Genomic DNA, 16501 nt, shown 5'->3' on the forward strand with positions numbered 1-16501 from the left:
GGCCTAAACAAAGATCCAGGTATTTGGGGATGCCTTGGATTCTGCCATCGAATCTGTGCCTATGAACGGTGAAAAGGTAAAGGTTGTAAAGCAGTACACCTACCTTAGCAGCATAATCAATCGATCTGCTGACTGCAAGGCTGAGATTAACCCAGACTTGGACTCGTGCATGGGGTGATGGGTTCACCCTGGACTCAGTGGACTGTTCCAGATGCCAGCAACAACCACACATGTTGTGGAGAGGGCAAATGGGAGGATATCTGGAGAGATGGGACATGTGCCTGGTGCAGGCCTGGATGATGGCCATCTAGAGGCCAGGGCAGTACAGGACCAAGGTTGATGCTGGTATAAGCTACCATACCTGACCTGACCTTACCACAGCTGTTGACCACAACTGGGACAACACAAATATGTCTGACACTTCTGCCTTCTAATAAGCTGCTTCTAAGTGGAATCTAACAAACAGACTAGAAGAATGCAAATAACAGGATAATAGATTTTATGACAGGGTAAATAAACAGACAAACAGAAGGCCACCCACACCAAGCAAGAAAGAAAAACACATTGATCATGTACATCATTAAATTTTCATGCTAAAAGTGGCATTGAAAAACAGAAACTTCATTGTTACCAACAAAAACAAATGACAGAACATCCTTCAGCTTGAAAATACTCCTCCACCTTCCTCCCCCGAGACAACAGTACACTGCATCTCTGTGACAGCCCACATTATCCTGCTCACAAACACAAAAAGTCACACCACCAGCAAAGTTTTGTCTCAGTGTGGTGGGCTTGATGAGAGTGACAACAGTAATTACCTCCCCTCATCATGGCACTTCAACTGTAAAACAAGAAATACAAATGGAAAACATCATTTTTGATCAAATATTTTTAATAGTCTGATTTAAAATAGCATTCAGAAAAAACAAGAAACCACCTGGCAGAGAAATCCAAGACGATACAGCATGCTCAGTTTGGCCACTAAAGCAAGGGTGCGTTCAACAAAGCATTTTGTTGGAGAACCTAAACCACTTTGCAGACTAAAACATGATCTAAGCAGAGAATTGAATCTTAAGTGTTGACTGAATAGTGAGGTACTCTATTGTTAACAGAGTTAGCAGCTGAGTCTAAAATATTGCCATTGAAATTGCAGTACAGGCTACCTTTCGAGGTCAGTTACAGGCCGTGGCTGAGATTGTTCAATCTCAATCGGTTCCCTGCAAAAAGGTTGTTGAACACAGCTTAAGCCTTAGTTTAACAAGTCCAGAAGAAAGCAAAACATGGAAAATATTCCAACAGATATTTTCTGGAAGATCACTGTACAAAGAGAGATGAGGGTGAGTCATTGTACATTTTTTTTTTTTTTTACAAAATGTTGCACTCATAAACAATTTTATAAATAATTCTCATCCTTGATCCTTAATCATTATCATGAAAATAACAATCAACAAATAAATAGATCATTACAGTGTTAAAACAACTTTCACATCAAAACAAATAAATCATGCAGACTTTGAGGCTTCTCCACATCTAACAGGACATTGATCTGTCAGAGCGTTAGTGCAGCAGTAACAAGGGATCCAGTTTGATGTTGCGGAAACCACTCAGAGAACTCATGTTTTATAAATAAACAAAATCAGATACATTTACAAGAAGTTATCATCCCTTCATATATGTTTAATTCATTTAAAACATGAGTGAAGTAAAAGCCCATTTGTCAAAAAATATCTAACAGTCATGCTATATTGTGTTTAATTTAATAATTTAACAAAACTGAAATCAAAATTTCTCCAAAGGTTATTAATAAATAAACAATTAAATGAATAATTACATTAGTGCATAATCAAACTATAAGGACTCATAAATGGTCCAGAGTCAGACTAAAGAGTAAATCTTGTAAAATACAATTTACAGACCATTCATACTGATCCTGTTTCATTATCCCCTTTAGTCACATTTTGTTCATAAATATGGCACTCATAACTGCTCTCATGTCTTATTTGTTACATACGTGATCAACCTGGTTCAAGAACAGCTAAAAAATGCCCTTCAATTAAATAGAAAAATGAAAGTAAAGGCATTAATGCGACATTAATTATGAATATAAAATGTATATTTACCTAACTCCTCAAAAGTATAATGTTCATGTTACCCTTGTTTGTGTGTAGCCACGTCTTTCGGTATGCATTATAATTCCTACAATTATTTTGTTTTACCCTTGAAAGATTTGTTTGAGCAAACGAAAAAAAAGAGAGAAGGAGGTTCACTGTTCTTAAACTCGCTGACCTTTTGAAAACTGTAAGGAGCCCAAGTGCTGATGTATGCAAGTATGTGAGTATGAAAAAGAGAGCACTTGCAATATAATGATACAGCTGAGGTACCCCGGTGTCATGTGAAGCTATCACTGCCGGGGGATATTAGCCACACAAGCCCTGTTGCTGTAAAACAGAGGAAACTGAACATACATTTTTAAAGCTCCTGTGAGAAATTCCAAGATTGTTATGAAACATACTGCAAATAACACTAATGTTTCTTTATGGCCTTTTAAAGCAAAATGGGCCATGAGCTCAAACACTGACTGTATCAGTTATCGTTAAAGTGTAAAATCACTGCCACTAATCTGATCAGATCACGCTGACAAAACATTTCTTTTTCTTTTTTTTAATCACATGTACCAGCCTTTTTCTGCACCCTGGAGTGCATTCTGGCATTATCAGAGGTGCCTTGAAAATGCTTCAAAATCAACCAAAAATTAATCTGAATGTGCAGATCATATAACAATTCTAACATAAACACTAAAAATGGTCTCATATGCCCTTTTCCTGAAATCACATCTGCATTGGGGTCAGCTAATATAAATAGGCTTATGCCAGTGTAGCAGGTGTGCTAAAATGCATCACACTTTGTTTCAAGGCCTGCATAACCATTCTCTGAAAATCCTGACAATTTAATTGTTTCAGGATATTAATTTAGAGATTTATCTTGTTAATTCTATTTCTACACAAATCCATCAGCAGGCATAGAAATGTAGAATGTTATTTTTTTTATCAGTACATTTTGACAGGGGTGACTTGAGATTTTCAAATGTTTAAAGGGTGTCTTGACAGGAGAAACACTGCCGTACACCACAGAAAAGATTATTCTTGGGTGATATGTTTGACTGTTAAAAGAAAGCATGGGGTGATTTTTTTTAATTGGAGAACAGAACACAACTTACAAATCTACAGAGTAGGAAATACCAAATTCCACTTTGTCCACAGGGGGCGCCAAACAACAACACAAACTGAAACTTCATCACAGGAGCTTTAATCTGCATGTGAAACTGCATATGTTGAACTGTTTTTGTTGTTGTTGGTTATATTTTTAGGGTTTGACTTTCTTGTGTAGACTGCATGTTCTTATGATAATGGTGGTATAAATAGAGTTAAACTGAGTTAAGTTGTGTCAGCAATCAGCATGGCTGACTACTAAGAAAACAAAACATTTGCTGAGATTTGTCTTTGTATAGTTTCCAAATGCGCTTATAAAATACAGACAGATGTAGATATACTGTCATTCAATTGTATGATCAGATAGATAGATAGATAGATAGATAGATAGATAGATAGATAGATAGATGGATAGAGTTACATGCAGTACAGATTGTTGTGTAATTGTCCTTTAAAAATAACAGAAAATAAGACTAAATGAGTTCTGACTGACTGCTGACAAACAGCAAAGTGCATGCGTGAATGGAATTTTAAAGTAAATCATTAAAGCATTCTTCCATTAAAAACAAAAGTAACAGTCTTTAGATCTTTGCGTGCCTTCTTAAGATTACATCCTTCTATTTTGACCTTGAGTGTTCTCCTCTGCTTCCATCCAGTCTCTCCTTTTCGACTTCCTTTCCACTCAGTCCTCCTCAGACAGGGTTTCATGCGGTGTTGATGAGCGGGATTTGCTGTTTCCTCGAACTTCAACCTTCCTGTCCTGCAGGAATTCTTCAATCTCTCCGGGCAAACACTGGAACTTTTCATTGAAATCAGCCTCCACTGCTCCTTGCAACTTGAGACAGACAGGAGAATTATGATTGATACCGAGCATGTTTACATAGTTCAGCTCCTGCCACACAGAAAACATAGATTATAAAACCAGAACCAGTTTACGTCCTGAGAGGTTACCCGACCTTTCATTTGTTATGCATTCCTGATATCCTCAACTTATTTAGGATTAGTAGGACCTGATAAGTTAATAACTTAACATTGCAGCTCAATAACGAGTAGTTCTGAAAAAACTGAACAGGAAAGACAACGTTGTGTAAAACAATATGGGCAATTCTACCAAACTGATGCAAAAGCAAAGCTGGAAATATCCTGAAAAGAAAAATGTATTCCCTATTTTTATGCCTGCATGTTGATAAACACTCAAGGTTCACATTTCTACAATTTTTTTCCTCTTGGATCTTGCTGTTTATTTTGGGTTTCCTAACATTTTTCATCTTCCAAATGCTTAATCATTGAAACAAAAAGGTTCTCTTAAAGGGGACATATTATGCAAAAATCACTTTTTCAGGCTTTTCTAACAAAAATATCTGCCCCTGGACTGTCCACAATCCCCTCAAGTACCAGAAAAATCCTTTCCCTTCCACCCTCTCTTTCCCCACCTTTCAGAAAATGTGTGGTGAAACAAGCCATTCTCTGATTTTCCCCTCATGATGTCATGTGGGGAGTTAGCACCACCCCCAGGTTCCCCTGAGCAGGGCTGAAACAGAGGGGTTTTTAGACATACAAAAATCCAATACAGCAGTTTTTTAAAGCAACCAACTTCACAGTCATGTTTTGGGGACCTCCAAGACCAATATAAACTTGTATTAAAAGGGTAAAATATGTCCCCTTTAAAAAGTTTTAAAATTCTGTTTAAATCTACATAAAGAATATATGTACAGTGCTTAATAAATTCATTAGACCACCTGTCTCAGAGACCGTCCAGCATCATGAAGTGCTTTGATGCGGACTCTTTTATTTTCAGTGAGCTCTCCACGTTTTACATTTTGAACAGGAATGAGGAATTTCAAACTGAATTCACCCTTTTATATCCAAATTTGAGCCGGCTCACTGGGCTTCTCTGAGAAGTCAGAAATGAATCGAGCATAACATTCAACCACTAAAACTCATTTTTCTGTTCAGGAATGCAAGTAAATAACTATAATTTGACATATTAATCAAGAAATAATGATGTGCTTTACTAGTTTTGCAGTTTTTTTTGTAAATCAGCCAATTTGAGAATTCATGGATAACAATAATAATTACATTTTAGCATTAAAAATATCATTTTGGTTAAAGAGCTTCTACATATTGGTGAATTAACCAATGCAGAAACATAAAAAATGATTTTGGTAATTACCAATGCTGTTAATTTAGGGCAGCTGTGGCATAAACCTTACTTTGGGTGGTGGTCTAATAAATTTGTTAAGCACTGTATATTTTTGGGGCATGTCTTTTTTGTTTTTATATTTTTCTTGTAAAGGCTGACATTTTTTGAACTGGTTTCAAAGTTGAGGATTTATTAGTTTTAATCCAAACTTAATTAAACATCAAAACATTGTAAGTAATGATCCAATATTTTGTTATTTTTGAGAAATAATTCCATGCTTCAGTAATGACGGCACTGTGTCGGTGGGGACATCAGGGTTGCGGTAAAATAAACAAAAACAAACAAACAATACATGTGTCCTTTCATCTTACTTCAATTCAACAGGAAAAATTGTGACAGTATTATTCTGATCACCAACCTCACAATATGAGGTAACCTGTAAAAGGATATCTAATATTATGTAGCTTAGAATGATCTGAAATCTATTTCTATGTTTCATGAGAGAATGGTTAAATATTACGAAATTTGCATAATTACATCAATTTTACACTTTACTTTGTTTTTTGGATCACAGGTTGCATCATTTTGGTAGAATGGCCCAAATATAATATATATACCTAAACAAGGCTGTGCCACAAAATAAAAAGTAAATAATGCATCATACCTCCTGAGTCTCTATTTTGTCTACAGGAACATATTTAGAACATAGAGGTGAAAAATAAAATAGTAAACAATCCAAAATGAAATATCTCTTGAATGAGATAGGTCAGAGTTTTCTCCTTCTTTCCCATTCAATGATCTTTCTGCTCTTGACAGAGATATATGCCCTGTAAATGTATCCCGAACAAATGATTATCAATGTAGACTAATCTGTACCACACTCAGTAAGCATTTATACTCACTTTAACTTTTTAACTGTTTTCTTTTCAAAATCTGCCTTGGCAATATTTCCTTAATTTCACACCACTAAAAAGTCCCAATGCCCTCACACAAGTACTTCCTGTTTAGCAGTGTTGTAGCTTGTTACTGTTGATAAAACTTGTTAAATTTGCATGCTATTTCAAACTACAACTATCAAGCATAAATAAACACATTTCAATCATAACATATGAAACATTTTTGTGCCTTGGATATTTTTTTGTCAAAAGTGGCTGTAAGGGGAGTATTTTGGTTAGAATAGTGGCCATCTTGAGTGGACAACACTATTTAATGTGCTTTTGTAATCACAAGATGACAAAGTGTCCACGCATGAGGCTAGAAGGTCTAATTTCAGCAAAATTAAAAGTAAGGATGCAGGGAACCCAAAATGTAATGTCTTTATATGAGGATGATGGGACGTAGGAGGTGTGCCAGATGAATCAGTTCACACTCAAAAACAACACCAAATTTTGCATTTGTATTTCCAACTGGGTAGACAGATAGGCTGTTCTTTTAGAAAGGCAACCAGCTCTTGTCAACCATACTGCCAACGGTTTAACAGTTCCAAAATGGCTGCCAGAGGGCTGGTTACATCACTCAACACCCTGTGTTTACGTCAGTACTGTTTCAAAAATGTGTGGGAGTACAGCCTCAGAAAACAGCGAGCAGCTTTGATAACCAAAAACAAGACATTTATTACTGTTTTGAGCCTTTAGACACTCAGGCAAGACATAGCATGAAAGAACGTTATACCCAACAGAGGGGATGGCTGGATGCTTTAAATACAGTATGAATTTGTGTTTTACCTTTGGTTTCAGGTCTTGTATCTGCTGCAGGAGCTCATTCTGCTGCTCCACCAGCTGATCATGGCGCTTTGCTTGAGTTTCCTCCAGCTAGAGACAAAAAAACAGGCAGACAGAGAGAGAAAGAGAGCACAGGAATAGAAGCATTCAATTTAAATCAGAGTCTCTACTGTTTAAGAAAAACCCTGCAGCTGCTTTAGCCCACATCCTCCAACTCACCCGCTTTATGTTCTGGACGACTTCATTGACGTAGGACTTATTGATCTCAATCTTCTCCCTGGAAACACAGTCAGATGGGAGATGAGTTTGTGCAAACTGTTTTTTTTTCTCTCCTGACAAGTCTAGCTGGATGGATCAGTGCAGGAAGCAGATGAAGAGGCTACAGCTGGTGTCTGAGGTGGTTTGGTATCAGTGCTGTGTAAGTGTGTTTATGGATCGTACTCTTCAGCCAGATGTTTCTCTTTGGTCTTCGCTTGGTTGATCTTCTCTGTTCTTCTTCGATCCATCTGCTTCTTTAGCTCTTTTTTCTCCCTACGGCAGCAGGGAAACATTGCAGTCAGTATGGTGGGAGGTTAAATAGAAAAAATATCTAAAAGTGGGTTAACATAGTCATGTGTAGAAGGTTGTAGTCTAAAAATATAAAACTTTCCAGAAAAAGTTGCCAAAGATGCTTGTGGGCTGATCATAGGAAATTGTAGGAGGGACTGTCTTTAAATATCAAATATAAAGCATTGTGGTTAACTAAAGATAACCTCCTGGCATAAGAGCAAAATCCAAAAACAAGCCTGATTGATGTCAACACTTTTTGCTTCATCCCAGTTTACTTAAATTTCAAGCCATTTAAAAGCATATTTTAAACCTATATATTGTGTAATATTGTGCCCATGAAAATTTGCCAATTTGTCAGCACTTAGGAACCATTTATCAGAGACCTCCAGCAGTGTTAATTTTGTTGACTAAATATTTTCATTATAGTTTTTGTTAATAGCCTTTTTGCCCCTGACAAAAACTAGACAGTAACTAATAAAAACAAGTGCACATGGACAAAAACTAAAACTAAATTTATTAACATTTTAGTCAACAAATAAAAACGAGACGAAAATGGTTGACAGAGACTTTATCCAATCAGACCTAATTTCGTCATGTAGAAAGTAGGGGCAAGTTAGGCATACATCCAATCACAGCTACTTTGGCTGTGTGGAAAGGTGGGATGAGATACGGGGGGGGATCCAATCACAACTGCTTTTGCTGTGTGGTGGCGGGGTAAGTTGGGGAGAGATCCAATCAGTCGACTAAATTTACTGTAAATTTTGTCGACTAAAATGTTGGGAAGTTTCGTCAACTAAAACTAGACTAAAACTAACAAAATTTAGATGACTAAATTATGACTAAAACTAAAAGATATTTTTGGCAAGAGACTATAACTAATACTAAATTAAAAAGTGCTGTCAAAATTAACCCTGACCTCCAGTATTTGTGAGAGGAGAAGACAGAATGGCCTGTCAGCAGTCCTGACCTTAACCCCACTGAACACTTGTGGGATCAGCTTGCGCGTGCTGTTCATGCCAAAGTGACCAACACAACCACATTGGCTGACTTGCAGCAAATGCTGGCTGAAGAATGGGATGCCATCCCACAGCAGTGTGTGACCAGGCTGGTAACCAGCATGAGGAGGAAGCGCCAGACTGCTGTGGCTGTGTATGGTTCTTCCACACACCACTGAGGCTCCTGTTTGTTAAATGAATAAATTGCAAATATGCCTTGTTTCTTCTGACTTCAATCCAGTCCACCAAACAAGAGTCAATGGCAGATCAAGCTGTTGGATATTAGCAGAGAAGATTTGGAAAATTTTTCATGGCCACAACCCACATATTCAGCTCTGCTGCTCATCCCACAAATACATGTTCCTTACAAATGTGGTTCCATTTAAAGGGAAATAAACAGGTTTTTCAAGATTTATTGCCAAGAAGTATTTTTACAACAACAACAAAAAAATTTACCAAACATGTGGTTCCTTACTTTTTGTGCTAAGTTTAGACTAACCTTTTCTCTTCAGACCTGTTCAGTTTCCTGATTTTTGCGTATGCATACTTTTAGTAGAATATTCTGCTTAGATTTAACGTGCATCTTTGAGCTGTAATAATAGTGTCACTGAGGACTATGATTTTTTTGTGTGGAGATTTAACTCCCTATTTGTAGTCCAAGATTCTTTGCTTACTTATCGCAGATGTCTTTGAGTTTCTTCATCTGTGTGTTGTGACTCTCTTCAGCCAGACTGCTCAGCCGCTCTGTCAGCTGGAGGAAACAAAAACTCAGTTTTACATTTATTTTAGAGCGTACATGGCTAATGTAATGCAGCACATCTACAACAACAACAGAGTACATTATAACCAAAACTTTGTTTTTTGCTTTTTTGTACATAACTCATAATATTGCAATACTCTGCTGTTTAAAAATGCTAAAACAGTTTAAATTATTTCTGGGTAACATTTTAGAGACATGTAATCAGAGTTTCTTTTACCATTTTAATGTGCTCTCTCTGTAGATATTTCTGACTGTAGTATTGCTCCTGCCTCAGAGCCAGAAGCTGTTGCTGCTGCTCGTCTCTTAGTTGCTGCAGATGCTCGTCTTTCTCACTGTCTGAACCCCTGATAAGCATAAATAACAAAGAAATGTAAAAAAAAAAAAAAAAAAAAAAAAAGGGAGGTTCTTACTACACATACTATGGCGTTTTTTCCCAGTTGACTCATTTCAACTTCCAATAACTTTAATTGTTAGGAACTTAAATTCTGTAAAAGCATCAATGTATCATAAGAGTGGAAAAGTAGGGGGCATCACCGTCAGTACAGTCTTACAACTAGTGCATCTACCTGCTCTTGCTGCACTGTCTGGCCGTCTTCTTGTATTTGTTGTTGATCTCTCTGAGGAGCTCTGAGGTTTTCTTCTGGTGCCTCCTCACTAACTCCTTCAGCTCTTTAAACTGACGTCTCTGCTCTTTCTGGTAAACCTTGGACTGCTGCAGACTTTCCAAGGTGCATGATGGGACATCTGGTACCACAGGAGATCATGCAGCATATTTTAATTAATCCCTCTGCTGTTTGCTCTTGGATTATGAATAATATACACGGCTCTAATTAAACTTAAAACTTTGGCACGTTTCTGAGTACAGATGCCCAAATGAGTTGTTGCTATAATATAAATACTGACCGATCAAAACACTCAACACCAGATCTTCAGTCTTTGCTGCTGGTTTTGTTGATTCTAAAATACAGAAATGACAAAACCGACAATTAGAAATAACACTATTATAAACATGGATACTGGCCCTGGGAACTTTAAAAAATGATAAACATCATCACATTTATGTTGTTCTTCTTACATGATTACATTCACTGTGCTTGTGTACTTCAGTGCTACCTGTGGTTGCTGCTTGCTGATTGGCTGCAGAGACCTTAGGCGTCGTGGCAATGGGAGTGTGGCCTGTAGGGCCAGGAGCAGGGCTGAGTCCATTCTCGAGTGGAGCTGATTTCACATCATTCTTACGCTCTGTAGTAGTGTCTGCTTCTTCCTGAATAGTAAGATAGAGCAGAGCTGGAGTCAAGCTCTCGGTCTTACAGTCAAAGCACAGATATTATCATAGAAACATGGCTGACCTCAGCCTGAGTCTCCTCTTCTACGTCGTCCAGTGTTAGAGCCGCCAGCTGTTTGGACCTCTGATCCAGCAGGTTGACGTATCGGATAGGGTTGGACAGAGCCTCCATCACATCTAGAGAAGAATAATAAAGAATCAGATAAATGGAGGGCTGTGTGTACTGAAATGCTTCAATGTTACTTCTTATAATACTAAAGCATTTGCTTTTTGTACATCGTTTTGAATTGAAGAAGCCTATGTGGCCAAAATGAGTAACAATACATATATCAGGGAAACTGTCTATTTGTTTCTAAAACACCATTAAAATAACTGAGTGTTTGGAAAGGGTAAAAGTTTGATTCAGCAAAAAATCATACCTGCAAAGGTATCTGGGACATAATCTTTAACCTCTATGTAGACAAACACAGCAGGCAGAATCAGAGACTGGTTCTTCTCATTTCTTAATCCGATGTAACGGTAACCTAGAATACACAAACAAGACGGACTTAGATGTTACACTAAATTGGGTTTGTTGGGGTCACACAATATGGACATCTCAAGACACAGAGAAAAATAAAGTGAAGCTTAGTTTGCAAAAATTATATATATTTTTTCTGGCAAAATTTAGTTTTAAAATTGAAGATGGTGGCAGAGGAAATGTCTCCCAGGACCTCAAAAGAATGTCTGTTCCATTGTAATGTGAGAAATACTTTTGAAATGCTTTTTGGAAGTAAAGCATACATGTATTACACTTTTATGCCAGGGATTTACAAATCAAGTTTGGCATTTGCATTGACAGACAAAATTCATGTGTCACAGTTCCAGTTTAGGAAAGTTCTTGCATTAAAAAGTTTCGATGAAAGAGGAACAACTGGCATATATAGTAAGGAAAGAAAGAGCTACCTCTAGAGACAAAACAAACCTTTTTTTTTAATTGTGGAAATTTCCTCAACTCAAACCAAAAGAAAAAAAAGTCCCCAAGGAGCACAAAAACAGAAAATGTTAAGGATAAATTAAATGCACAGTTATAAATTCTACCACCAGGGGCCTCTCAATCTAAACAATAACAAAAGATGACAAGTAGAGACGTGCCGGTCAGCTACGCTCACCTCAGTCCTGCCCACCCATGCTGCTTACTTTTTGTTTTGAATATAGGAATCTTTTCAACAAAAAACGGCATACTAGGACAACTAGGACCCCAAATTTCCAACAATGTTTGTTGCAGTTTGGAACCTAGATGAAGCAAACCAAAGAGACTGGACAAGACTGGGAGGACATGTATGCAAACATGGTATTCCTATATGTTTTAATCATGATAACATAGATTTTGGTTGTTATTTTAAGATCTCCAGAAATGAAGAAAATATCCTAAACAAAACAGCTTTCATCAAAATATTTCAATCCAAGATAACGTGAAAAATAATTCAAAATCCCAGGGAATTAATCAGAATGTGATGCTTTTCCAGCAACACAGAATAAAAAAAAGATGAACACACGCCTGGCTCAAACTTCCATACATCTGAGATACTTTGCTGCAATTATTTTCCAGACACCAGCTCGTTACCATTGAAATCAGTTCCACGACCCACCAGTTGAGAACCACTGCCTTAAAGAGTATTCACTAAAGGGAACTACTGTTTTCATTTTATGGATGCGATTCACATAACAGAAAGGAAAAAAAATTGTCAAAAGTTGTCAAATGCAGCTCTTCATGGCTTGGAAATGTCTAAACAGGGCAACATTAAGCAGGTCTGGGGTGAAGGACATTACAGGGGAGCTTGGGCGACAGAAGGCACAGCCAGTGGCAGATAATAAATGTGATAAATCACAAGTAAGCAGCACAAAACATGAAGAAGATACATTAACAGAACAGCAGCTTGTAGTAGCAGTTCCCACTTCCTTATTTCTCTGGCTTTAAAACGGTCAGAAATATTTGAGGCACTTTAAGTACTCAAACAGAAAAAAAATTAAATTTTTCAATTAATATAGACTCAGAACATAAATTCAACATATTGTGAATGAACATGAGAATTAAAATGAGTGAAGCGATTACCTGGTCTTATGGCAGACACTGGAATAATTCGATGACCTATAAACTTTCCTGATTCCTCAAAAGCAGCAATTCTCAGAGAGGCCAGAGTGGGAAGAATCACCTGTCAGAGAAAGAATTAACAGCTTTAATAGACGGATTGATGTGGAAGAATAACATTAGCTTCCACAGAATTGCCCTTTGTGTCTCACCTTTTTAAAGACTATGGGCTCTTCATCCCACACAGGGTTGACAGCGTTGTTGTTCTGAGAGGTTTTAGTCTTTAGTGCTTTTCTCCTGGTGTCTGCAGGAAGTCCATACATCTCTATCTCCACATACACACCCACCCGCCGCTCAGTTAGAAGCTGGCCTGAAATCACCTGCAAAACACAGAAGCACAGAAATAGAGAGTGTTTGTGAATCAGTGTACTGCTGCAGGAAAGCAGTCGGGTCACGTAAATTGCAAGAAGTTCCATCTCCGTGCAGCAAGCAACGACATAAAGAAACTCCTGTGGTGGTACCTTCACAGAGAGGGTGTTAGCTACAATGCCATCCACTGTGTTTTCTGTGAAGGGGTCGAAGTGTTTGTCATGTCGTCTCATGAACTCAGGCTTTAGTCTGTAGCCGCTCCGCCCGTTATACTCGAACATGAAGAGATTCAGCTGTGTAGAGAAATCTGGAAAATACCGAAAATTAATAAGTTCAGCTCTATATAAGGAAAAATACAAATCTTATTTCTTATTTTCATTTTTTTAAAATTAATTTTACATTTTTACTACTACACAAAGGCACCTTTTATAACATACAATACAACAGACAACCAAAAAAGAAAAAAAAAAGACAGGGACACTGTATAAAGAAAAAATAGATTAACATTCATCATGACTCTAGTATTCCTTCAAATTTATGTGTGTCTGCACATATTTTGCTTTAAGTATTCACATAAAATTTAATTCTATCTACTATTTCTTAACGATTACTGAATATTGTGATTTAGGAAAATAAATGTACACTGTTTAAAAAAAAATAAAGTGTATAATTTCTGTAATTCAAAGTCATCATCCAAACTTGCATGGGTGCATTGTCAAGGTAGTGAAGCAGCAGGTTTTTGTCACAGTTCTAATTCCAGGTCAGAAAAAAGGTCTCACCTATAGTCTGGTAGTTCAGAGCGACCAGCTGACAGCCCGCGTTCCAGAAGAGCTGAGGCATGAAGTTGGACGAATCAACTCTGGTTCCTTTTGGATAGATACGACTTAACTGGGATTTATTGTATCTGGTTAATGTAATGTTAAGAACAAATATTGATGGTACAGCAAATCATTGACGCCTGTGCCAATCCATTAGCTTGTTTGCAGTCACATGATCCTGATGATGTGAGAAAGTCATATGCGGGCAGAAAGCAAAGAACGCTGGTTAGGAAACCTGTGCACTTGCAGTTTTCCCATCATGCCCTTGGGCTGAGTGTTAAAATATGTATTAAATGCTTGTTATTGTTGGTTTTGCTGTTAATGCATCATTAGTGAAGTAATCCACTAAAATGGTTACTTCCTGCCTGTAGCAGGGTGCAGACTTACAACCCAGGGCATATTCTAGCTCTAGCTTAAAAGATGCCTGACTTGGCCACTTTCTTGGTGTTCAATGAAAGGTGGAAATTTTTAACAAGTGTGCAGTGCATCAATATTTAAACTTAAAAATACCTACAATTTACACCCACAGTGAAAGGAAATTATGCAATAAAGTGTTAATTTCACTTAGAACCTGTTAGATCTACATTAACTCAGAAACAGTGTTAAATTTATCATTATGGGAGTTGAATTAACTCATAATTTTGCTGTGTACTATTGAGCAGATCAACCTTGTAGGGTAAGTGATCAAGTAATGATGTGCTGTTTGCAAACAACCTGGTTCTTTTATATGAATGACAGGAGCTCCTGTTTGACAGCCAAATTCTTTTGTTCCAGTTTTGTATTTCTTTCATACACATTTAAAAGCTAAACTGGTACAACATGAAGAGCCATAGCAGCTAAAAGACAGGCTCTTATTATTGAGCTGCACCAAATGATCTGGACATTAGCTGTGGAAACACAAACAAGATCAGGGTTTACCATCCCAAACCTTGACAAACTGTACTGAACCGAGCCTGGCTGCTTGGTGTAAACGGATCATATGTGAGTGATGTCCAGCTCCACTCCTCCAGATGCTAGACAGAGGCTTTAAACCCATGTCTGCTGCTGTTACTTCATGAGCTTTATAAACTTTTTACCTAAATGTGTAACTACTTTCAGGACAAAAAATTAGCCCAAAGACTGTTTTTCTCCATTCTGATTGGTCGGCACAGCTACACAGCAAAAACCAGAGTGTTGAATTCTAAGTGTTAAACATTTCAGTTTTAATTTTGACACTCAAAGTGTAATTTTAACTCCATTCAGAGTAAACAGCCTTCGCGTTAGAGTTATCAGACTGTGTAGATCCATTCAGTCAATTGATCCAGGCTCCACACACTGCCATTTCACATCTGGCGGGCAGAGATTTCCCATCATGCATTTATGCAGAGTGTTTAGCTGTTGCCTGTTGTACAGTGATGGGATGCATGTATTCATGTTTCATGTGAATTATTGGTTTTTTTTTTATGTTAAAAACTTCTGCACCATGAGGGAAGTTGTCTACTAAGTATTATTTAAGTATTTATTGCACTGTGTCAATAACTGAATTAAGAATACCTCAGATACACACTGTATGTGAAAGGAAATACCACAATATTGTGTTAAAATACACAATAATGTGTAAAAAACTACAGTGTGAGTGTTAAAAATTAACACTATGAGAGATGAAAAATTCTGACACATTCCAAAGTGTTGAATTAACTGAGAAGTGTGGAAACACTTTTCTAGATTTATCACTCTCAGTTTTAATCTTATACTGGTGATTTTGCTGTATACAAACACTGGCATTTTTAAAGCACTACTCTTTTCAGAAATCATTTCCTGCCCCTATCTGGAGTCTTTCCTGTGGCGTGACATCATCTGCAAACAACCTATAGATAATATCAAATTATCAAATGCATATTTAACCCTTTTTTTGGTTCAAAATATACAGATGCCACCACTAAAGCCTCTATTTCAATGACTCATGTACATGCTTCATAATATATATTCTTATGTAATGTACTTTAAATGGTAGACAAAAGCTATGTATACATGGACCACTTGTAATCAGAATAAATGCCTGATCTGGATAAAAATGCTTCATATAAACATTTAATTTGGACTAAAAGCCTCCGAATCGGCTCATTTGGAAAGAAATTTCATTCCGATCGAAAAGGGGTGGTTTATGCCTATGGTCATGCAGATTAGCGTCCATGAAAACACTCAAACTGATCACCTCCCCCTGTTCAGGGTGGTTTTTGTCTTTTTTTAATCGAAGCTTTTAAAGAGCTCAGAGTTATTGATCAGATAGTATAGGGTACAGACCTGCAATAGTAGAACAATGCACTATTTTGCATGAGCAGGAGTTTAAACAAACGAGTGAGTGCTGGCAGCTTTCGGGAGATTTGAGTGGTAGGCTGCGCATGCCAGAACAGTTTTATTCAGATCAGTTATGTGATGCATGAACATGTATATCTCAGTCGGATCACGTTGTTTAGCATCCACGTGAACAGAGAAGTTTAAATCTACAATCAAGATAAATTCAGTCGGATTGTGAAAAAATGCTCACAAAACCACACAGCTACTGATTCAAAGTTAGCTTTGCTGCTATTGCAATGATATT

General features: G+C 37.3%; 1 protein-coding gene across 1 annotated transcript in view; it reads right to left on the minus strand.

Annotated features, from left to right (window-relative positions):
* Positions 1 to 893: 893 nt before the first annotated feature.
* Positions 894 to 16501, minus strand: part of LOC121511497 (1-phosphatidylinositol 4,5-bisphosphate phosphodiesterase beta-1-like) — a 40842-nt gene continuing 25234 nt past the window's right edge. Inside the window, exons 18-32 of the mRNA XM_041790231.1 lie at positions 13882 to 14006; positions 13255 to 13409; positions 12946 to 13113; positions 12758 to 12857; positions 11082 to 11186; positions 10727 to 10839; positions 10491 to 10641; positions 10281 to 10334; positions 9944 to 10121; positions 9595 to 9721; positions 9292 to 9368; positions 7515 to 7604; positions 7293 to 7350; positions 7077 to 7163; positions 894 to 4044 (exon numbers count right to left, since the gene is read on the minus strand). Coding sequence (XP_041646165.1) covers positions 3892 to 4044; positions 7077 to 7163; positions 7293 to 7350; positions 7515 to 7604; positions 9292 to 9368; positions 9595 to 9721; positions 9944 to 10121; positions 10281 to 10334; positions 10491 to 10641; positions 10727 to 10839; positions 11082 to 11186; positions 12758 to 12857; positions 12946 to 13113; positions 13255 to 13409; positions 13882 to 14006 — 1741 coding nt within the window. The 3' untranslated portion in view covers positions 894 to 3891. The remainder of the gene's footprint in view (positions 4045 to 7076; positions 7164 to 7292; positions 7351 to 7514; positions 7605 to 9291; positions 9369 to 9594; positions 9722 to 9943; positions 10122 to 10280; positions 10335 to 10490; positions 10642 to 10726; positions 10840 to 11081; positions 11187 to 12757; positions 12858 to 12945; positions 13114 to 13254; positions 13410 to 13881; positions 14007 to 16501) is intronic.

Source organism: Cheilinus undulatus, linkage group 6, assembly GCF_018320785.1.
Source record: "Cheilinus undulatus linkage group 6, ASM1832078v1, whole genome shotgun sequence".
Lineage (NCBI taxonomy): Eukaryota > Metazoa > Chordata > Actinopteri > Labriformes > Labridae > Cheilinus > Cheilinus undulatus.